Below are 22,270 nucleotides of genomic sequence, written 5' to 3' on the forward strand. Positions count from 1 at the left end.
CCCCACGCGGGTCCCTCTCACCACGACTCTCCCTCTCCCCAAGACGTCGACTCTTCACATAGAGAAATTTAATATTTAGGACTCAATTCGCGCACCTCGCAAGATTTGGGACTCAATTCGACTGCCTTTCAAAATATAGGACTGAGCATGCGAATTCCTTCCAGATTTAGGATTCTGGCCAATTTCTCTTATTTTCCGTTTTTCTCAAATCTTTTCACCTTTCATGGACACCTAAAAAGACCATCTTGCCCTTAGCAGTATCCATCTCTCCTCCGTCCGTTCTTTCTTCCGTCGCCCGACTTAGAAGGGAGAAGCCCGACACCGACACCACGACTCCACCGCGACATAGGACGGAGCGCGACCGCCGCCCGACCGTCCGCCGGCCCTGCTCCGCCCTCCGCGCGGCCTCTGCCACCGGCGCCGAGGCCCTCCGCCCTCTGCTCCTCAGCCCTCTGCCCCTCCGCCCTTGGCTCCTTCGCCCCGTCAGCAGCAGTAGGGCGCAGCAGGCTAGGCTTCGGCTGGGGCCCAAGAAGCCGCTCGGATGGCGGAGATGTCGAGCTCGAGGCCCACGAGGAACAGGAAGAAGAGCAGCCCTATGTTGGCCAGCGTGTCCAGCACTGTCATGCTCGCGCCGACTCCAAAGCTGCCTCTGGCGGAGGGGAGGGGGAGGGCGGCGGAGCACGGGTGGGCGGCGTCGCTCTCTTCTCTTCCTTTTCTCGCGTCGGAACATAGAGATATGTCCCAAGGAGCCAGGGACAGTCTAGTCTTTTTAGGTGACCGGGAGAGGTGGAAAGATTAAAAGAAAAGTGAAAACAAGATAAACTGGCCAAAATCCTAAATCTTGAAGGAATTCGCATACTCAGTCCTATTTTTTTTGAAAGGCGGATGAATTGAGTGCTAAATCTTGCGAGGCGCGCGAATTGAGCGCTAAGTATTGAAATTTCTCCTTCACACACGACCTCTCTCGTCTCTCCGATGCCAGCGCCTCCAAGCCGCCGCCCCGCCCCACTTCTCCCCTCGCGCGGCGGCCCGGATCTTCGCCCCTCCCCTTCTCACCCTCCTGCCCCGCCTGCCGGTCGCCGCGCGCCGCCCGGCCGCAGTCCTCGGCGCGTGCAGGCCACCTACGACGCCCGGCCGAGACCTCGGCGGCTACTCTCGCCGCCGCAGCCGCCCGGCCGAGGGGCTAGGGTTGCGCGGGGCGGCGGCGGTTACGCCCTGCTGGGGACGGCGGGGAAGGGCACGTGGGTGGTGCCGGCGCCGGCGCTGGCATCCACGGAGGTGGAGGTGCAGATGGAGAAGAAGGAAAAGGCGGTCGCGTCGCTGCTGATGAGGAGCCCGAAGTACGCCATGCTAAAGCAGCAGCTCGCCGTGTCCGCCCAATTTGAGGTACCAAGGCTGAGATGAAATTTTGCAATATCAACGTTCGCCCAAAATTTGAACTCTTTGTTGACCTGCAACATGGGATTGGTTGTGCAAGATTACAAGGAGGTAACGAGCCTGAGGGACTCGCTGATGTCAGTTCGTGGAGGAGCCTGTGCTGTGGTATGTGAAATGTGCTTGGCAATTTTCGCCCTGACCTGAACTCAGTTATTTTGGTCACAAGCATAATCAGGATTTTGAATCCTTTATTAGTTTATTTGCCCTGTCGCTGCTTGCTACACCTCTGGCAAAGTGGCAAGTACTTTCCTTTTGTCATATTATGTAATATGTTCACTAGCCAGTGCATGTACAAAATATATTTTATATATATCTGAATGAGCTGACTCTTATATGGATGTGTGAAAAGAAGTATCTAGATATTTCAGTAAGATTTTTCTCTGATATGTATGTCCACTCTCCAGATAAAATTTTGCATAAAAATATTCTTGTCTGATGAGACATGACTGCTAGCTAGGGAATGACTGAAGGCATCTTTATTGAGATAATTCATCTCCATGGTTTCTAAATAACATGTCAACATCCTGTTTGGTTATTAATTCAAGAAAATGACTTGGTTTTGATTCTCTGAATTATACCTTCCGATTTATGCCTTGTTTTTCTCCCTGTGGCATTATAGCCCTGATAGGCTTCTCTTGAATGTTGCAGATATGTGAGGGTTTGTTTGACAAGTACGGCCCTGATAGTAGCCCAGCTGGAGCTGGGAGCTAGCAGCTGCCTTCAGCCATGGCGGCGCACCACAACATGCTGACATGCTGAACTGAATTTCATGGATAGCTAAATATCTCCTAGGTGAGATGGTCCCCCTAGCACTGTTTATCTTTCTTTTGATATTAATATGAGAAATTTTTTCCATGTAGATAAGAGTAGCACAAAAGATACAATTATAGTAGTATACTGGTTTTCATTCTTGCTAGGCACTTGTGCATGTCCGTCAACATTTCACTCTCACTCTCTGATTAGTAAAATATGATCAACAAAGTTCAGATATAGCTGCAGTCAGTTATGCTTCGTATTAGAGCTTGGTTTTTGTTAATTTTGAACAAATGAACATAAGAATATTCCTCCTTTATTTATTGGATGGATTACTAAATTTAAACTCTGTTGCCTGTTGTTACGTGCTGTGGCGATTTTTTGGGCATGTGAGTCTGCTGGCTGCTGGGGCGTGCTGGCCTGCTGGTGGAGATTTTGGGCTGCTGCCCTCACCTGGTTGCAATTCCTCTCTTCCAGGCTACGAAGGTGAGTCATGACCTCTCTTCTCACCCGACTGAAAATATACTCTAATTTTTGTGTACTGCTGTACTGAAGGAAACCATGGTTGCCCCACCCATTTGGGCATCCTCTCATATTGCTGATTGTAGACATTATCTAATAACACAAGCAAACAAGACTCAAATCAGACAACTAATTCCGAATCATCTGAATACCCCCAGTGGGTTTGACTTTGACTTTGACGATCAGTAAACTCTCAAGAGGGGTTCGGTACCTGGTGGCGGAAGACAACATATGCGAACCCAAAGAACACCAACATGAAAGGAAGCAAGGATGGTGTCACTGCAGCATATAAGGCCAAGCAAGAAGTATAGTTGTATTCTAGGTTCGCTTGAGTCAAAGCGATACTGCTGGATCCATTGCCTCTTCTCTGTCCTTTCCAGTTTTGACCAGGAAAAAGTTCTTCAGGTGGAAGAATAGTAACGGCTTCGGTGTCAATGTTTCACCAGCTATTCCAATCCAACCATCAACGATTACATATATTATGAGAAAAGTTGGCTTCATCGGTATGGAGTCACCAATGATCCTTGGTATGCTGCAGAAATAAGCAATTTAGACATTCCAGAAATCATGGCCGCCATTTCTAAATTTCATTAAGAGAATTCAAGGAATAGATTATCAGAAACATGTAATGCCGTGCAAATGAGTATGTCCTGTGCCACTTGATCTACCGAGCAATAACATTATCCCTATACTGTATAAAATGTCATGATTCAGAGCAAGTCCTGCAATTACGCTCCCTAGAAATATATTGAAGAACAAGAATATGTAATACTTACAGTCATATCGCCTCTCCAAATATGACTGTGATATCAGTCCTTCAAATTTAGACCTAAACATCAGTATAGTTAGAAGCACTATAAGGAAGATCTTCAAAGCAATTCCAGGAAGAAACCTTTGGATGAATGATTTAATGAATGGCCTGCATCTATCAACCTCTTAATTGTAAGGAAGAAGAATGCCACAGCATCTATCAAACGAAACAAAGGCTGCTGGCACACCTGATTTTGTTCCTTCATATCTTAGCTTGTCTGAATCTACTATCACATTGAAACCTAGAGACCAGATAACCAATAAGCAATCTAATAAGAAACAGAGCTGCTGGAGGGCTATAACACCCAAAGGTACAATGTTATCAACTCTAAAATTTTTGCATATCATCTTGTCCATTGGCTTTGAGGCCAAGCTCCCGCAGATGGGCATGGCCAAGGTTAAATATCCACCTGTATGATTCAAGATATGGAAAGTGGCAGATTACTCATCCATTACGTGGATAAATACCTGATGCATCGGATGTTAATTGTATCAACATTGAATTTTTTGCGCTGTTTTTGGAAATATTTTAGGAACTAAACTAAGACTAAATTATTATTTACATGGTGCTGCTTTCTTTTAAGATGTCAACATGGTTTATCATCGTAGCATTAGCACGGGCAATATACTAGTTAAAAGATTAGTACATCTTGAAAAAAATAAAAGTTACACTTAAATCTATTCAATGATAAAGCAAGCTACATCAAAATAAATGATAAATTACACGGCTACTACACTTATTCGATAGAGTTTCTCATGGAACGCCAAACACCTTTCTTCAGTGAACAGCACGGCCTCCTCTGCCTCCGTCACAGGCCCCGGTGCCTAACGACGTTCCTCCATTAGCCACACAGCTACCCTGCCAATTAGTATCACTGCCGCTGGCGCTTCTTTGGCTGTGGCTGTGCAGCCTTCTTCTCGAGTTCGTTGAGTGCAGCCTTCTTCTCGAGTTCGTCGATCAGGTGCCCGATGCATGTCTCCACACCACGGTCGTCGGAGCCTGCGATGTCAGTCTGGGACTGGGACTGAAGGAAGCACTCGGCAATGTCGGCTGGAGTGATCTCCACCACCTGCAATAGCTCCTCGACCCTTTGGAACAGAGGGTGTGCTTCAACGCCAAGGTAGTTCTTGGCTAGCGTCCGGAACGCCTCGAAGCAGCAGTAGGACATCTCGATGCGCATGTCCATCCGCCCACTCCGGATCAGTGCCTGGTCGAGCTTGTCTGGAAAGTTGGTCGTCAACACGATGATCCGCTCACCAGTTTGAGCAGACCAGACACCATCAATGAAGTTGAGCAGGCCGGACAGCGTCACTTTAGATTTGTCTTTGTCGTTGCAGTACCTGGTATATATACAACCACTATTGGGGTCAGTTCAGGTGACGCCAACGAATTGGTGTTAATTAATACTTGTAACATTTCAATTATTGATAGATAGCAGATGACAACACTATGTAAGTAGCTAATAATGACACCAGTAATGTTCGAGTAAGCTGACCTCCATGACGATGCGCTCCGCCCCTCATGGTTGCTTCGCTGGCCGGTGACATCATCGAAGCAGCAGTCTATATCCTCAAAGACGATGATTGACTTGCCTGGTATCTTGACGAGGAGACTGCGGAGGTCGCTGTTGTTCGACACGGATGTAAGCTCCATGTCGTAGATGTCATAGTTGAGGTAGTTGGCCATGGCGGCGATCATTGTGGATTTGCCTGTGCCTGGTGGGCCATAGAGGAGGTAGCCGCGCTTCCATGGCTTTCCGATGCGGCGGTAGTAGTCCTTGTTTCCACGGAAGTTGTCCAGGTCTTCCATGATCTTGCGCTTCTTGTTTGGGTGCATCGCGAGGGTGTCAAAGGTGGTTGGATGCTCAAAGTCAATGTGGCTCCACGAACTTGTGTCACAAAGCGAAAGCATACTGGTTACCATGGATTAATAGGAAGCATGCAGCATCGAAAGCATATTACATTAGTGTAATAATAACGAAGGAGCTTACCCGCTGGATCTTCTGTTGCTGTAGAGCTTCTTGCCTCGCTTGCCGCTAATGATGTCGCGGCCTTGTCGGCGGACGTGCGGTAGGTACTCGTCCAGGATCAACGCCCGGTGCTGCTGGGGGAACACGAGGCGGAAGCAGGTAGTGCTCATATAGTCGATGGTGCTTTTCGGCGACGACCACCGCAAGGTGACGCCGCTGAAGCTGTCGGCCACCTCCTCCCCCTTGCGGATGCTGAACAAGAAGCTGTGTCCCCTGACGGTGCCATCGGCGTAGAGGTCGTGCGCGTCCCGCGAGCATGCTGAATTCAGGTACGCCTTCACCTCCTCGAAGGCCTCGCTGAATTTGAGGTCACTAGTGTGTATGGAGTGCTTGTCCTGCTCGACGATGTCGATAGTGACGAACAGATTCTCACGGCCAGTTTGGCGGACGTGCGGCAGGTACTCGTCCAGGATCAACGCCCGGTGCTGCTGGGGGAACATTAGGCGGAAGCAGGGAATAGGAGTGTCCCCCTGGCCGGTGGTGGTTTTCGTCGTCGTCGGCAACCACCACACGGTGATGCCTCGGAAGTCGTCGGTCACCTCCTGCCCCTCGCGGAGGTGGAGCAAGAAGCCGCTGCAGCCCTCGACGGTGCCCTCGGCGCAGAATGCGTGCGCGTCCCGAGTGCACACCTTGGTGAGGTACGCCTCCACTTCCTTGTAGGCGTTGTTGCTGGACTGGCGAGATTCCTCGCCAAGTGTGGAAGACTTGTTGCTGACGATGTCGATTGTGACGAACGGGTCCAGAAACTGGACCAGCCGCCGCCGCTTCTTTGGCTCTGCAGCCTTCTTCTCGAGTTCGTCGATCAGGCGCCCGATGCATGTCTCCATCTCCACACCACGGTCGGAGCCTGCGAAGTCAGTCCGGGACCGAAGGAAGCACTCGGCAACGTCGGCTGGAGTGATCTCCACCACCTGCAATAGCTCCTCGACCCTGTGGAACAGAGGGTGTTCTCCAACGCCAAGGTAGTTCATGGCTAGCGTCTGGAACGCCTCGAAGCAGCAGTAGGACATCTCGATGTGCATGTCCATCCGCCCACTCCGGATCAGAGCCTGGTCGAGCTTCTCCGGAAAGTTGGTCGTGAACACGATGATCCGCTCACCAGTTTGAGCAGACCAGATACCATCAATGAAGTTGAGCAGGCCGGACAGCGTCACTTTAGATTTAGATTTAGATTTAGATTTAGATTTGTCTTTGTCGTCGTCGTCGTCGTCGTCGTCGTCGCAGTACCTGGTATACAACCATTGTGGTCAGGTGACGCCAACGACTTGGTGTTAATACTTGTAACATTTCAATTATAGATAGCAGATGACAACACTATATGTAAGTGTAGCTAATGACACCAGTAATGTTCGAGTAAGCTGACCTCGACAATGTGCTCCGCCCCTCTTGGTTGCTTCGCTGGCTGGTGACATCATCGAAGCAGCAATCTATATCCTCGAAGACGATGATTGACTTGCCTGGTATCACGACGAGGAGACTGTGGAGGTCGCTGTTCTTCGACACTGATGTAAGCTCCATGTCGTAGATGTCATAGTTGAGGTAGTTGGCCATGGCGGCAATCATTGTGGATTTGCCTGTGCCTGGTGGGCCAAAGAGGAGGTAGCCGCGCTTCCATGGCTTTCCGATGCTGCGGTAGTAGTCCTTGTTTCGGCGGAAGTTGTCCAGATCCTCCATGATCTTGTGCTTCTTGTTTGGGTGCATCGCGAGGGTGTCAAAGGTGGTTGGATGCTCAAAGTCAATGTGGCTCCACGAACTTGTGTCACAAAGCGAAAGCATATTTGATAGCATGGATTAATAGGAAGCAGCATCGAAAACGTTATTAGTTTATATATACAGCTAACCTCCCAAGGGAAATAGAAAACACCCGTGTAATTAAATTCACTTTGTATATTATATATGGGTGTGGATTTTCTGCGTAGGGGTTTTCCTGCGCACCCACCCGTCGATAGTGGGTGTAGCTGCGCACCCACCCGCAGGGCCCGCCCCTCAGTCACTAAACTGGCGCCTCCCACACGCCACGCCCCCTCTCCCACCCGCGGCCTCCCGTGACCGACTCCGCACCAAGCTTCCCGAGTCCAAGCGGCGCATCTCCCCACGCGCGCTCCCCTACCCGACGCGCTCCCTACCAGCCATGGCGGCGCGCGACCCCTACCCACGGCGGCACTCGGGACCTACCCCGGCGGCGTGCCTCCCCCACCACGGCACCTACCTCCGACACCGCTCCCTCCCTCACCTCCGACCCCGCGCCCATGGAGGCGGCTCGAGGCGGCGCGCATCCCTACCCTTGGCGGCCTCTCTCCCATCTACGGCGCGGCTCCTCCCTCGGCACGCCTCCCACCCCCGGCGAGCCTCCTCCACACCCCACTCCGGATCCATGGAGCACGAGCGCGTGGGATATGGAGGTGGCGGCGGCGGCCCATCCCCTCCACATCCGGCGGCGGCGGTCCATGGAGCAGGTTTCCTCCCCCACCACGACGGCGCATCTCGTCTCCTCCCACTCTTAGGCGTCCATGGAGACGGCGGCACGCTCCACCACCCCTGCGGCGCGCAGCTCCTCCACCACTGCATCGCGTGGCGGCGGCCCATCCTCTCCACATCCGTCATCGGCGTGGTCCATCGTGCGGATTCCTCCCCTATCCCCCTCGGTCAGAGCTCGAGCAAGCAGCAAGGGATCCCTAGGGGCGGCGCCCTCCATCCACCCTGAGCTCCCTCACGACTCAAAAAAATTACTACTTGATTTCAGGAAATAAAAGAAAATTACTACCCTGCGAAATTAAGTAGTATTTATTCCTATTTTTATTGAGTAAGTTTATTGCTTGATAAAAACTAGTAATAAATTATTACTTGATTTCAAAAAAAATTACGTGATTATTACTACTCGATAAAACCTAGGAATAAATTTTCATGCGGTAGCTGGTGGGTGCGCAGCTACAACCCCTATATTATATTTCGCAACGTGTGTAGCAAAACCCGGTTGTATATGTGTCATGTGTGTGTGTTATATATATATATATAACCTTAGGCTCGCCGGCGGAGCTCCGTCCGACTCTGGCGATGACTGCTAGCGTAACCCAGCCACGGGACAGTAAATAATTGAGGGAACCGGTTTATGGTTGAGGGAATTGCCTCTTACGGTTACAGGAGGATTCGCCGGAGCCAGTGCTCTATCCGCCGGTGCTCTAAATACTATTTAGATATTGGTGGACGCGATTCTTGCCGTTCAGCTGGTTTATTTTGCATGGGAGCGGCTGCAGGGTATTTACTCGGCGCGGGAGACGGAGCACGCATGCAGGGGCATCGTCGTCCAAAACAGTCCTACCTACACACGACGAGTTCCTTTCCACAACTCGTCACTTGCGCCAGAACGACCTTTAAAACCGATACGAGATAGACGAACATTGAGTGTAATAACGAACTTACTCGCTGGATCTTCTGTTGCTGTAGAGCTTCTTGCCTCGCTTGCCGCTAATGATGTCGCGGCCTTGTCGGCGGACGTGCGGTAGGTACTCGTCCAGGATCAACGTCCGCTCCTGCTGGGGGAACACGAGGCGGAAGCAGGTAGTGCTCCCATAGTCGTCGGTGCTTTTCGGCGACGACCACCGCAATTTGACGCCCTCGAAGATGTGGGACACCTCCTCCCCCTTGCGGAGGCTGAACAAGAAGCTGTCGCCCCTGACGGTGCCATCGGCGTAGAGGTTGTGCGCGTCCCGCGAGCATGCTGAATTCAGGTACGCCTTCACCTCCTCGAAGGCCTCGCTGAATTTAAGGTCACGAGTGTGTGTGGAGTTCTTGTCCTGCTCGACGATGTCGATAGTGACGAACAGATTCTCACGGCCAGTTTGGCGGACGTGCGGCAGGTACTCGTCCAGGATCAACTCCCGGTGCTGCTGGGGGAACATCAGGCGGAAGCAAGGAGTGTCCCCCCAGCCGGTGGTGGTTTTCGTCGTCGTCGACCACCACCACACGGTGACGCGTTGGGAGTCGTCGGTGACGCTTTGGAAGTCGTCGGTCACCTCCTGCCCCTCGCCGAGGCGGAGCAAGAAGCCGCTGCAGCCCTCGACGGTGCCCTCGGCGCAGAATGCGTGCGCGTCCCGAGTGCACACCTTGGTGAGGTACGCCTCCACTTCCTTGTAGGCGTTGTTGCTGGAGTGGAAGTCGATTGTGACGAACGGGTCCAGAAACGGGACCAGCCGCCTCGCATATCGCCGGAGGTGCTTGTTGAAGTACATACTGGACCGACCCCGCGGAAAATAGTATGCCACCACCGGCCCCCAGAGCAATCCCGTTGAGATGGCCTGGGTCGCCCACTGCTTCATGAATGCCATCATCTTGCCTAGCTCTCTTGTCGCACGGGCTTGCTCGTGCGCCTCGCGTCTTCTTCGGGCCTGCTGGGTCTAGGGAAGGAGTGGAGATGAGCTCGGCAAGCTCGCGGTGGGGGAGGAATGAATGAGGGGTGATTTAAGGGTGTGGGACACTCGAGTGTTGGATGGGTCTGCAACACTTGATAAACGGACAAAAATCGAGTGATTTTGACCCCTGCGTCACTCGATTATCATAACGCTGGAACCGTCGGATCTATAAAAATGAACCACAAAAAGATACAGATAGTACAAAAATATTAAACAAACAAAAAATTACCAGATTATTTCTATAAAAATCAAATTGAAAATTTTCAAAGAGAAACCAAATAAAACATACAGAAAATAAAAAAAAAAGAAAAAAAATGATCAGATAATTGTTCGAGTAATTTGGATCATTTTCATTTACAAATAGTCAATTTACACAAATTGAACACATAACTGCTCTTTCTAGAGAAATTTGTAGGCTGCCTACTCCTCGTTCGGGGAGTAGGCAAAAAATACAAAAGCACAAACAAATTAATCAAATCATTTTATATGAAAGGCAAATAGGAAGATATTCAATGGAAAAAAATAGAAACAAATTATTCAGATCATTTTCTATGAAAGGCAAATAGGAAGATGTTCATAGGAAAAAAAATACAAAAATACAAACAAATTTGCCAGATCCATCTATCACCTTAGTAACAAAGGACTTGAAAACACTTGGGGAGTCGCAGGTGCACACGGCCGCCAAAACACTCCATTGAGTGCAGAACAAAAATCGAGTGTTCCTAATGCATCCAGCACTCGATTCTCTAACCATTGGATACGGATGCAATGGAAAAAAAATCCAAATAACAATTTTAAACAAAAAAAATAACCAGATTATTTCTATGTAAGGCAAATTGAAATATTTGAAAGGGGAAAACAGAAAAACAAATCGAAGAAAAAGATTAGATAACAGTTCGAGTAATTCTGACCATTTCAATTTACACCAATTGAACATAAAATTTACACATAATTATAAGTAGTAAAATATGGTATAATAACATGTAATTAAAGGAATGAATACATAGGGGCTACTGATTAGATCGGGGCAGCCTGTCCCTTCACCTACAAAGCAGCAAGCTGCATGCACTACTCCACAGGCAGAGAAGTTGCAGGCTCAGTGGAACCCTGGCCAAGCGACCGCACGGGACCTGGCGGAGCAGCGCGACACGGCGGGGCGTGATGCGCTGTGGCCTGTGGTACAAGGGCTTCAGGCGACAGCGACGGACCGAGGAGCTTGCGCTGCAGGACGGGGCGGGGCGGGACCTCACTCACGGAGGCGATCGGCGCGGGCACACAACAGAAATTTGTTTTAATCTATTTTTGTGAGGGAAACTTGGAGATTACTGAGATAAGAATACTCCCTCTATATAGACGAGAAGATCATGGCCAATTGAGGAATCTAACTCCCGATCGTCAAAAAACACATCTACTACCTCTCTTTGTTCTTTTTTTTCCCTACCTATCTCTTCTCCTTGTTCTTCGTCGGTGCTGCATGTACTGTGGATCGACGACGACGATGCTCTAGAGCGGTCAGGCCAACTAAAGCAGCCCATAGTCACTGCACGCCCGGCGAGGTCCCTCACGGGCGTGTGGAGTTTCAGGGTCCAAGAGACCTCGTCTGTGTGTCTTTCGTATCGCGCTCCCGGCCGGCGAGTCTCCTCCGGTGACGTGTTTCGCGTATCGCGCTCATCACTAGAGGCACAAGGCCCAGGTGCGGGTAAACCCAAGGTGCTGGCCCACCTCCGAGTCGGCTTGGCCCTGCATCAAGCGATCTAGCTCCTTACTGGTGTAGAGACCCAGTTCGGCATCAATAATATGGAATCACACCTCTTTGGAAAACATGTGAGCGACTCTTGGAGTATGCGTGTGTAAGTGAAAATGGGTGGGAAGGTGTTAATGAAAATTGGGTGGGAAGAAAATCTATTTTGACGGGTTATGGGGTACCTTAGAGCAGATACCAAAGTGTTACTGCCGGGAGGTACCTTAGTCAAGTCTCCAAGATGTGTGAGCTGCGTGGGTTGTATGCCCGGGTTTTGGAAATACCGACGATACGCCATGAGTTGGTGGCCTACCAGGCTACCAGCACAGCAATAAAACTTGCGAACTAGGATGATGAATTGATTCTCCCACTGGGCCAACAACCCCACTTATTTGTATAGAGCTGAGGGTTTTTTTTTCCAAAACTATTTCCTAAAAAAGGTGACACACATAGGTGTTTCACTGCATATAGAATTGCTTTTCTGCAAAAACTAAACCTCTAGCCTTTCTTTGATATTATCCTTGGGATCTAGCATGATTAATTGATCTCATGGCTCTGGCTCGCTAAGCCCTTGTTTAGTTCCCTCCAAATCCAAAAAGTGCACAAGATTCCCTATCACATCCCCATCACATCGAATCTTTGACACATGCATGGAGTATTAAATATAGGTAAAAAAATAACTAATTACACAGTTTACGTCTAATTTACGAGACGAATCTTTTGAGCCTAATTAGTCAATGGTTGGACAATAATTGACAAATACAAACGAAAGTGCTACAGTATTTTTGGCGCCTCCAAAGTTTTGAACTAAACAAGGCCTAGCTATTATTCTCAAATAACAAGACGCGCCACTACTGGTGCGGAGGACAGGTACGATGATTATCAGCACTGACTGCCGCGGTTGCATACTACTCCCTTCGTGCCATTAAATTTGTCGTTTTTGACTTTAAGACTTTATTTTTGACCATCCGTCTTATTCAAAAGTTTTATACAAATAATAAAATAAATTAATTAATAGTAAAGTATCACTGGCGATAAAATAAGTCATAACAAAATAAATATTATTTATATAAAAAATTTGAATAAGACGAATGATTAAAGAAGACGGTACGAAAATCAAGGTGACAAACTCAATGGGAGGGAGTTGCGGCTAGTCTAGCCGACTAGCAAGCCATGTGCACTAGTACCATGCATTATATTGCTGCTCTTGTCTGCTCTCTGCTCCGGCCGACTTTGTGACTCGGCGGTGGGGCGTCTCTGCTACGCGCGATCAACTTGACTGACTCGACTGTGTGGGCAATGTCCGTTGCATTGCTGCGTTCCTTCCGGAGCTGTGCACCCTACACGGCTGGGCCATTGGACTCATGGCTCTGGCTTGCCACGCCACACGCAGCGATGGCAGAGGAATCGAGGACGGCCGGGCATGTTAGTGCTGCATGCGCGCGAAGCAGCCAAGTAGATGCCGACGGAGACCCTCGTTTGTGAATGCGATTCTCGTCTGGCGATTCTTGCCTGTCGGAGAGGACGGCCGGGCATGTTAGTGCTGCATGCGCGCGAAGCAGCCAAGTAGATGCCGACGGAGACCCGTGATCCAGAGTCATCGCAGCTTTCCATCCTAGGCCGGGTTTAGTTCCGGCCGATTCGTCGTTTGTACAGTGTTCGATGTGACGGGAACACGGTAGTAATTTCGTTTGTATTTATGAATTATTGTCAAACATTGGCTAGTTAGGCTCAAAACGTTCGTCTCGTAAAGTACAACCAAAATGTGCAATTAGTTTTTGATTTCGTCAACATTTAATACTCCATGCATGTACCGCAAGTTTAATGTGACGGGAAATCTTCTTTTTCATAGTGCCAAAGTTTGAAAATTGAGGGAACTAAACATGGCCCTACAGATAAAAAGGCTAGTCGTCGGGATTCTTCAGTGGCTGGCCACCTCTGTCAGCTGCACTGCCGTCCTTGCCTCGAAACGGAGGTTGCTGCCACGAAACCTCGTGTTGTCGTGTGCCGTGTGCGTGAAATTGGTGGCTGAAAATCGTGTTCCAGACCTTGTTTAGATTGCAAGAGTTAGAAAAATTTGACACGGTAGCACTTTCGTTTGTATTTGATAATTATTTAGGGCGTTCGGCTGGTCATGTCCCGGCTCGTTTCCGCTTATTTCAGCTTGTTTCAGCTTATTCCCTCTCACAGAATACTATTCAATCATCCAAAACCATCCAAAATCAGCCCAAAGGCTACCAGCCGAACGCTCCCATTGTCCAATCATGGACTAACTAGGGTCAAAAGATTCGTCTCGTAATTTACAATCAAACTGTGTAATTAGTTATTTTTTTATCTACATTTACTGCTGCATGCATGTATCACTACATTCGATGTGATGGAGAGAGTGAAAAAACTTGGAACTTTGAAGCAATGTAAACAAGACCCCAAGCTGCAACCATGATTATGCTTTTCTTGGAGTGCGTCCTCTTAACTTTCTTGAGACAGCCTTCACAGTGGATGCCCACTTTCAAGTCGCATGTCTGGGAACAAATAGAGAGAGGAAATGTTAAGAAATTAGCAAAGCCGTTTCTGAAGAATTGAACAGTGAAATGATTGTCAAGCTGCTTGTTGCTTGATAAAAATCTAAGCATGGAACATGAGAAGGAATAATACACACATGCACACACAAATTCACTCACACACATATCGGGAGAAAAGAACGGACGGTAAGACAAAGTAGAGTGGCTGAACATATGAAAATGTAACAAAAGATTAAAGCATTTTATATTTTTTAAACTTTCTTCGTTACCATCAATCTTGTGTAGGATCCTCTTTATTTCCTTCACACATCCATCACAGTGGATACCCACTTTCAAGTCATAGCTCTAGAAACAAACAGAAACAAAAAGTTAAGAAAATAGCAAGCCATTTTGGGCTTTTTTGGATCCACCTAGCTAAAGTTTAGGTAGCTAACGGACACATGCACGGTGAAATGATTAACACACGCATGTATGTGTGTCTGCGTGTGTGACACACACACACATCTTAGAGAATTGCATATGTGCTTTTTCTTGAGTTTAGAGGAAGCAAAACGAACTCACATGCATCCTGAGAACTGCCACCTTACTCATCCTTGACTGCCTCAAAATCAACTAGGAAACATGTCTCTATCTTTGTCTATCTCTGTATTCGCGAGAGAGAGAGATAGAGATGATAGGGATTGTGTTGATGGCAACACGACAACCTGGCATATGTTCCTCATCGAGTTCTTGTTGGCAAACAGCAGCTGACATCAACAACAATTCACAGATAGTTAGTCTATGAATGACAAATCTGCACTAAGTTTTGCCTCATCTATACAACTATGTAAAACACAAGAAGGAAGTCACCTACAATGCCAAACAAGATGCAGTAAATTGCTGCGAAGATTGGCAGTGGAATTGATGCAAACAAGGCATTGCCTTGCAAAAATAGGACTTCACAATTTGAGCAAAAGAGTTGCAAATTCTCTCCTAGCAACCAAATGAAAAATTACCAAATATGGAGAACAATATCATAAACCTACTTGACATCTAGATCACTCTCCTACTTCCAACTTTTGTAAGCCAAGCAGGCTAATGTTTTTACTACATTGAAGAAAAAAAATGAAAAAAGAACACTTTTTCAGAAGAAGCGCTTGAATGGTTAAGTATGTCTTCTAATAACAAATTCTTATGTTAGTTAAGTCTTACGGGATAGAACGTTCTAGGTTCAACCATAAAACTTTTACAAGCATTTTTAGAAACTAAGCAGGAAATTGTTAAGGTGCCAGAATCTTATCTAGAATAAAACCCTCACAAATAGAAAAGAACGCTAAGATTATTTACACGGATACGGATGAACCTGCTGGAGCACCAAAGATCCCCTCCAAGAACATTCCAAAACCCTGCATGAGAACATTTTATTAGAAGGCTCGAAATTTTGAAAGCACAAGAAATTATCACATCACATCACATCTATTGCTTGATGGATGTAGGGAAGACTTTGTAGTTTTCTATAAAGTGCACACAAAAAATAATATATTTAGAGAGAAACAATAGATTTTGTGTTTGAGCTAGGATTATTATCAAGCGGCTAAGAAAAAATATAGGAGGCAGGAGAAGGAAGAAGATACTCCTCTACTTCTAAAATACGCACATACACACACACACACACACATATCGGGAGAAAAGAACGTACGGGGAGACAAAGCAGAGTGGTTGAACATATGGAAATTAAATTAAATGTAACAAAAGAATAAAGAAATTTACATTTTTAAACTATTCTTCGTTACTATCAATCTTGTGTAGGATCCTTTTTATTTTCTTCACACAACCATCACGGTGGATACCCACTTTTAAGTCATAGCCCTACAAGGTGTGATCTGGGCGCCGGCAGTGGGGGAGGGATTAGGGTAGGGATCCTAGGAAGGATTGGGGAGAGCGCGGAGGGGGAGCGCCGGAGTGGGGGGTTTTAATGTGAGAGAAAGGGTCAGTTGTGCCGGAGTGGTGCTCGGAGGGTGACGGTGGGCTGGATCCTATTCACCACGCCGAGCGCAGCGCTCTCGAGGCGCCGCCAGGTGTTGTGCGGGATCGACGAGGGGTCTGGGTGCGCCGGTGCGGCCTCGGGCAAGTCCACGGGCACCGCCGGGTTCGCGTCGATGATGTTCACCATGGTCGTCGGAGCACGGAACACACTACGAGAGCGAAGAGCCTCTTCCTCCTGGGGGCGTCAAGCGGCTAGCCGCTTACAGGAGGTGCTTCAGGCGACGGCGACGGACCGAGGAGCTTGCGCTGCGGGATGCGACGGTGCGGGACCTCACTCACGGAGGCGATCGGCGCGGGTGCAGGCGCGGGTGTGATCTGGGCGCCGACGGCAGGGGAGGGATTAGGGTAGGGAGCGCAGAGAAGGATTTGGGGGGAGAGTGCGGAGGGGGAGTGCCAGAGCGGGGGATTATAAGGTGACAGAAAGGGTCAGTTTTTTGTCGCTCTATCTCGTCAGCTCGTCAGTTTCCACTTCCACTCTTGGTTGGTGAGTGAGTTGGTATGCACGTCTTGACTGCGCAGAGAGAAATGGCGGCCAGGGGGCAGGATAGATGGATGTCTGCACATGGCTTGATGGTCCTCCTGGGATTCTGTTTGTCGCGGACCACTAGGAGGAAGAAGATGAAACTCGAGTAGGAAGAAGATGAAGAGGAGGTGGCTTCAAGGCACGATCTAAACAGCCTAGCTAAAAGACCACCTAAAGTTTAGTTGTTTCAACACACTAAAGTTTACAGGAGTCTATTAGCCAGAGGATTCAAACACTCTAGCTAAAGTTTAGCTGAGAGAATTTTTAGCTGGCTAAAGTTTAGCTTTGAAATTTTAACCAACTAAAATTTAGTTGGTGAATCCAAACAGCACGCACGGTGAAACAATTAACACACCCATGTATGTGTGTGTGCTTGTTTGTGTGTGACACACATATTAGAGAATTGCATGTGTGCTTTTTCTTGAGTTGAGAGGAAGCAAAACGAACTCACATGCATCCTGAGAATTGCCACCTTATCATCCTTGACCGCCTCAAAATCGACGCCATCAACAAGGAAACGTGTCTCTCATAACTCCCTTCGCCTATCTCTGTATTGGCGAGAGATAGAGAGCGAGAGACGATAGGAATGTGTGTTGATGGCAAAATCCATTTGACAACACAACAACCTGGCGTATGCTCCTCATCGAGTTCTTGTTGGCAAACTACATGAATGAGACTCCCACAATAGCTGATATCAACAAAAAATCACTGATAATTAGTCTGTGAATGATGAATCTGCACTAAGTTTTGCCTCTATAGACTTCATCAATACAAATATGTAAAAACACGAGAAGGAAGTTTGACCCACCTACAATGCCAAACAAGATGCAGTAAATTGCTGCGAAGATTGGCAGTGGAATTGCTGCAAAGAAGGCCCCAAATTTCCCTGCAAAAATAGGACTTCACAATTTGAGCAAAAGAGTTGCAAATTCTCTCTTGTCAACCAAATGAAAAAAAATAAAATACCAAATATGGAGAAGAATATCATAAACCCGGCTGATATCTGGATGACTCTTCTACTTCCAACTTTCGTCAGCTCATGGAGGCCAATGAATTCACTGCATTGAAGATAAGGAAAAGAAAATAAGATTTTTCTCAAAACAAGTAGTAATGGTTAAGCATGTCTTATAATAAAATATTCTTATCTTAGTTGATTCTTCTGGGGTAGAATGTTCTAGGTTCAACCTAAAACTTCTACACAAATTTCAGGAACCAAGGTGCAAATTTTAAAGGTACTAGAATCTTATCTAGAATGAAAACCCTCATAAACACGGGGAAAGCTAAGGATTTAATTTACACTGATACGAATGAACCTGCTGGAGCACCAAAGATCCCCTCCAAGAACATTCCAATACCCTGCTTGAGAACATTTTATTAGAAGGCCCCAAATTTTGTAAGCACAGGAAATGGTCACATCACATCTATATACTTATGGTGTTTGGCACACAACAGAGAACTATTGCTCGGTGGAGGTAGGTACGATTTTGTGGTTTTCTATAAAATACACACAAAAGATATATCTAGAGATTGAAACAGCATGTTTTGTGTTTGTATAAAACCATAAGCAAGTATATTATCAACAGGCGAAGAAAAAAATAGAAGATTGCTAATGGACAACCGGTTGAACCTAGCAACCGTTTTTCTGGCCGTTAATTTCACACGTGTGACGTGCTGGACCGTGGATTTGGATGTCTGTTGCTCACGCTCCCTCCGCCGCCGCCCCGTGGCGCCTCCCTCCGGCCTCCGCCACCACCCAAAGTAGAACCCTGGCACATTCTCATCAGCTGCAGCCGCTGCACAGGCATCCGGCAGGGGGCGAGCGATCGAGTTCGGGCGCTTCTAGCGCTGGGACGTCCGATGGAAGTGACTCCCATCGGACGCCCCCGTCCACTCGACTCCGCCCGCCCCCTACGAGGATGGGGTAGAAAAATCAACAACTTCCCGTGCAAGGGACCGCCCCTAGTACCCACGCACGCGGATCCGTCCAGTCTGCAACCTCGCCGGACCCTAGCACCACCGCCAATCGCACCCCACAGAACCGCTCCTGCAAACAAGAAAACAAGACTACTGCAATATAGTTAGAACTGCTATTGCAGCATCACGAAAACGTTTGTGCAACAACCCAAAAAAAACCATTGCAACAACTGAAAAAAAAATCAACTACTGCAACATTAAAAATAACCCACTGCAACATTAAAAATAACCCACTGCAACAACGACGAGATCTTACCCTCTAGAGATCACAGGAACCCTGGACACTGCCACTGCAAACATCGAAGAACTGCCAAACAACGAAAAAATGATGTTGCAACTCCCGCAACATCTCAAGAACTACTACTGCAACAACAGAAAAACGCTTGTTGCAACAGACAAAAAAGAACCATTGCAACAACTGAAAATCATCTGTTGCAACATCCAAAACATCTCATTCCAACAACAACGAGATCTGACCCCAGGAGGAGGAGAGAGGAGGGCTCGGATCCAAATCCATGGAGGAGGAGCAGGCCTATTGCCTACCTGGTAGGGAACTGCGGGTATCCCCTCCTCGACGAGGCTAGGGACTCAGCGACGATGGACTTCAAGGAGATGGCGAAGTCCTCGGCCTCGATGGCCGTGGCGGCACGCCCGACATCAGCCTCCGTGACGGCGCCGTGGATCTGGGAGAGGATGTTGGGCGCCACGAGCATCTGCGCAAGGCGGCGCACCGCGGGGACGGCGGCCAGATGCTGAGCGCCGTACAGGAGCAGCACCTCCGCAGCCTTGGTGGTCGCGGGCTGGCTGCCCTCGGCGGCGTCGGGCGTTCTCCGCCATGGCGGCTACCTATGGGAGAGAGTTCGCAGTAGACTCCGTTGGAATCCGTGGCGGCACGGTCTCGGCGGCGAGTGGAGATCTCGTGAGTGGCTGCGAACGTTCTGGAGGATTTTTTTATTTATTTAGTAAATGCAAATGGTGAGGGTAAGACGTAGTGGGCCGTCAGGCTGTCACAGCCCACAACAACTGTAGCGTCCTATCGCTAGGACGTCTTAATGACAGCATTACCGATCGAGTTCAGATCCAGGATGCAAGGGGCGGCGGCATCGTCGAACTCAAGAGGAAGGCAGCGGCCACGGCAAGGACCAAGTGGGCGGCGCGGGTGGCGGCCACACAGCCGGTGCGGAACAACCATGGCGTGCAGCAGCGCAAGAACATGTACTACCCCGTGACCTGGAACATCGAACATTTGTGAATAATTTATGAACAATTTGACACATATTTATCTGATGTCTAGAATCCATTAAAATAATTTGTATTTTTTTAAAAAAAAGTCGACATATATTGGTATTATTCCTAAATTACGTCACTCCGTTCAATAAACTATACTGAAGAAATCATTGTACATATAGTAATAATGTTACCTATTACATATTGCATGTGTGTGATGGGGTGGGGAGTATGCGGCTCTGTAAACTCTGTTCAGGGAAAAAAAAAGGGTTCTCCATGATGGAATTTGCTCTTCGGCGCAAGCCCACAGCTTCCAACAGCGATCAACCTTGACCATACATTTCTCACTCGACGGCGAGGATAATTGATCACAGCCGCCCCTTTCGTATAACTGGTAACCCACCAGCTGATCGAACCTGTACCCCTGTCGTTGCCCCTTCTCCATAAACGGCCCACCACAGCGTCTCCTCGGTCACGGCGAGCAGCAAGACAAACCATCCTCTCCATCGCTCGTCACACACACACACCGCGTGTAGCTAGCTAGCTAGGGACTAGGGTGAAGAATGGCTGGACAGCAACCGCAGTCGCCGCTGGGGCCTTTCATTTGCGAGTTCTGCGACGAGGTTGTGTGTGGGTTCGTGTCCTTTTCTCCATTTGACACTTTCCTGTATTCGACACAAATGGGTGTGTGCACGCACGCACACATACACATTTCTAAAGCATTCAACACTTTATCTAGGCAATTTCTCCTAGGGATCGTAGCAGCTGGGGTTTAGCAGGAAGTGGTGTGGTTGCACCTCGAGAATCATTTTGCATGGCTGACCTGGACCTCCAATTCAGCAGGAAGTGGTGTAGTTTTGTAGTGTTTTAGGGTTGAAGTTCAAATAAATTTTTAGCGAAATCAAATGATTTTTGGTCGGGATCGTGTGCGCTACGATGATTTTAGTGATTGCCATGACAAGATCGCCATTGCAGGTGTCGATTTCATCGGCAGTGGCCAATTTGTCATCTTTATTTGAAGGGGAGGATTGTTTCTCGGAGCCTCCTACAAGGACAGCTACTTCGGGTTATCGATCGCATTGTTGATGGTCATGGAGAGGAATCAAGGTCTCAAGGTGATGAATTTGCATCCTATGTTGTATCCAACGATACAACTGCCGATATATTCTTTCAGCGATGTAAATGTCTTTTGGACTGGTTCCGAAATATAGTTTTCTATAAAGTACACACAAAGAATAATATATTTAGAGAGAAACAATAGATTTTGTGTTTGAGCTAGGATTATTATCAAGAGGCTAAGAAAATATATAGGAGGTAGGAGAAGGAAGAATATACTCCTCTACTTCTAATATACACACATACACACACATATCGGGAGAAAAGAACGTACGGGGAGACAAAGCAGGGTGGTTGAACATATGGAAATTAAATGTAACAAAAGAATAAAGAAAATTATATTTTTAAACTTTTATTCGTTACTATCAATCTTGTGTCGGATCCTTTTTATTTTCTTCACACAACCATCACAGTGGATACCCACTTTCAAGTCATAGCCCTACAAACAAACAGAAACAAGGGCGCAGGTGCGATCTGGGCACCAACAGTGGGGGAGGGATCGGAGTGGGGGGTTTTAATGTGAGAGAAAGGGTCAGTTGTGCCGGAGTGGTGCTCGGAGGTGACGGTGGGTTGGATCCTATTCACCACGCCGAGTGCAGTGCTCTCGAGGCGCCACCAGGTGTTGTGCGGGAACGACGAGGGGTCTGGGTGCACCGGCGCGACCTTAGGCAAGTCCACGGGCATGGCCGGGTCCGCGTCGATGATGTCCGCCGTGGTCGCCGGAGCACGAAACACACTACGAGAGCAGAGAGCCTCTTCCTCTCGGTGGCGTCAAGCAGCTAGCCGCTTAGAGGACGCTTCAGGCAATGGTGACGGACTGAGGAGCTTGCGCTGCAGGGCGGGGCGGGACCTCACTCACTGTGGGGGTATTAACCCCTATACCCTTACGGCTAGACTTGGGCTGGCCCAGACCAGAGGGCTCGGCCCATCAAAAGATGACGCGCGGCCCATTCAATCTGCTCAGAGTCCCGCGCAAGGAACCAAGATAGACTTGGAGGTCAAGCAAGATCCTGTTCGGTTAGAGTAGGAATCCTTATCCGGCCATCTATGGCAGTTGTAACCGGCTAGGATTAGTTTCTAGATCTGTAACCCTGCCCCTCGGACTATATAAGGCGGGCAGGGGACCCCCTCAAAACACATCTCATAATATACAGCAATACAATCAGACGCATGACGTAGGT

At 48.2% G+C, this 22,270-nt stretch overlaps 2 protein-coding genes and 1 long non-coding RNA gene across 11 annotated transcripts; 1 reads left to right on the top strand and 2 right to left on the bottom strand.

Annotated features, from left to right (window-relative positions):
• The first annotated feature begins 863 nt into the window (after positions 1–863).
• LOC136508748 (uncharacterized) lies at positions 864–5,674 on the top strand. Its single transcript, XR_010772107.1, has 4 exons — positions 864–1,386; positions 1,478–1,542; positions 2,086–2,676; positions 5,538–5,674. It is a non-coding gene; the product is annotated as an uncharacterized lncRNA (long non-coding RNA).
• On the bottom strand, positions 2,875–9,966 carry LOC136508747 (uncharacterized). Of its 2 annotated transcripts, none has more exons than XM_066503529.1 (5): positions 8,973–9,966; positions 6,916–7,305; positions 5,514–6,779; positions 5,019–5,411; positions 2,875–4,863 (listed from the first exon to the last, which is right to left on the bottom strand). In XM_066503529.1, the coding sequence occupies exons 1-5, from the start codon at positions 9,878–9,880 to the stop codon at positions 4,395–4,397; spliced, it is 3,426 nt and encodes a 1,141-aa protein (XP_066359626.1). In that variant the 5' UTR covers positions 9,881–9,966; the 3' UTR covers positions 2,875–4,394. The 2 variants fall into 2 exon arrangements, with proteins under 2 accessions (XP_066359626.1, XP_066359625.1); XM_066503528.1 differs by having other exon boundaries at positions 5,019–5,435.
• A 3,960-nt stretch (positions 9,967–13,926) lies between these two features.
• On the bottom strand, positions 13,927–19,826 carry LOC136508599 (nucleobase-ascorbate transporter 3-like). Of its 8 annotated transcripts, none has more exons than XR_010772042.1 (10): positions 19,812–19,826; positions 19,290–19,684; positions 18,070–18,816; positions 17,739–17,830; positions 17,581–17,658; positions 17,224–17,460; positions 15,551–15,609; positions 14,786–14,970; positions 14,494–14,569; positions 13,927–14,224 (listed from the first exon to the last, which is right to left on the bottom strand). XR_010772042.1 is itself a non-coding variant. In XM_066503310.1 (9 exons), exons 2-5 carry the CDS (start codon positions 18,117–18,119, stop codon positions 17,435–17,437), a joined length of 246 nt encoding a protein of 81 aa, XP_066359407.1. In that variant the 5' UTR covers positions 18,120–18,816; positions 19,290–19,746; the 3' UTR covers positions 13,927–14,224; positions 14,494–14,569; positions 14,786–14,970; positions 15,551–15,609; positions 17,224–17,434. The 8 variants fall into 8 exon arrangements, 1 of the variants encoding a protein (XP_066359407.1); XR_010772047.1 differs by lacking the exon at positions 19,812–19,826 and having other exon boundaries at positions 18,070–18,538; positions 18,739–18,839; positions 19,290–19,745; XR_010772045.1 differs by lacking the exon at positions 19,812–19,826 and having other exon boundaries at positions 18,070–18,538; positions 18,739–18,816; positions 19,290–19,743.
• Positions 19,827–22,270: the final 2,444 nt, after the last annotated feature.

The sequence above is a fragment of the Miscanthus floridulus genome, chromosome 15 (assembly GCF_019320115.1).
Source record: "Miscanthus floridulus cultivar M001 chromosome 15, ASM1932011v1, whole genome shotgun sequence".
Classification (NCBI taxonomy): domain Eukaryota; kingdom Viridiplantae; phylum Streptophyta; class Magnoliopsida; order Poales; family Poaceae; genus Miscanthus; species Miscanthus floridulus.

Coding starts and splice junctions, on each gene's coding strand:
- LOC136508747 (XM_066503528.1), bottom strand. CDS start 9,880: ATGATGGCATTCATGAAGCAGTGGGCGACCCAGGCCATCTCAACGGGA. Junction 5,436..5,513: donor AGCAACAGAAGATCCAGCGG/GTAAGCTCCTTC, acceptor CATGGTAACCAG/TATGCTTTCGCTTTGTGACA. Junction 4,864..5,018: donor CGGAGCGCATCGTCATGGAG/GTCAGCTTACTC, acceptor TATATATACCAG/GTACTGCAACGACAAAGACA.
- LOC136508599 (XM_066503310.1), bottom strand. CDS start 18,119: ATGTTCTTGGAGGGGATCTTTGGTGCTCCAGCAGGTTCATTCGTATCA. Junction 17,831..18,069: donor GCAGGTTCATTCGTATCAGT/GTAAATTAAATC, acceptor TCTTCAATGCAG/TGAATTCATTGGCCTCCATG. Junction 17,659..17,738: donor GATATTCTTCTCCATATTTG/GTATTTTATTTT, acceptor CTATTTTTGCAG/GGAAATTTGGGGCCTTCTTT.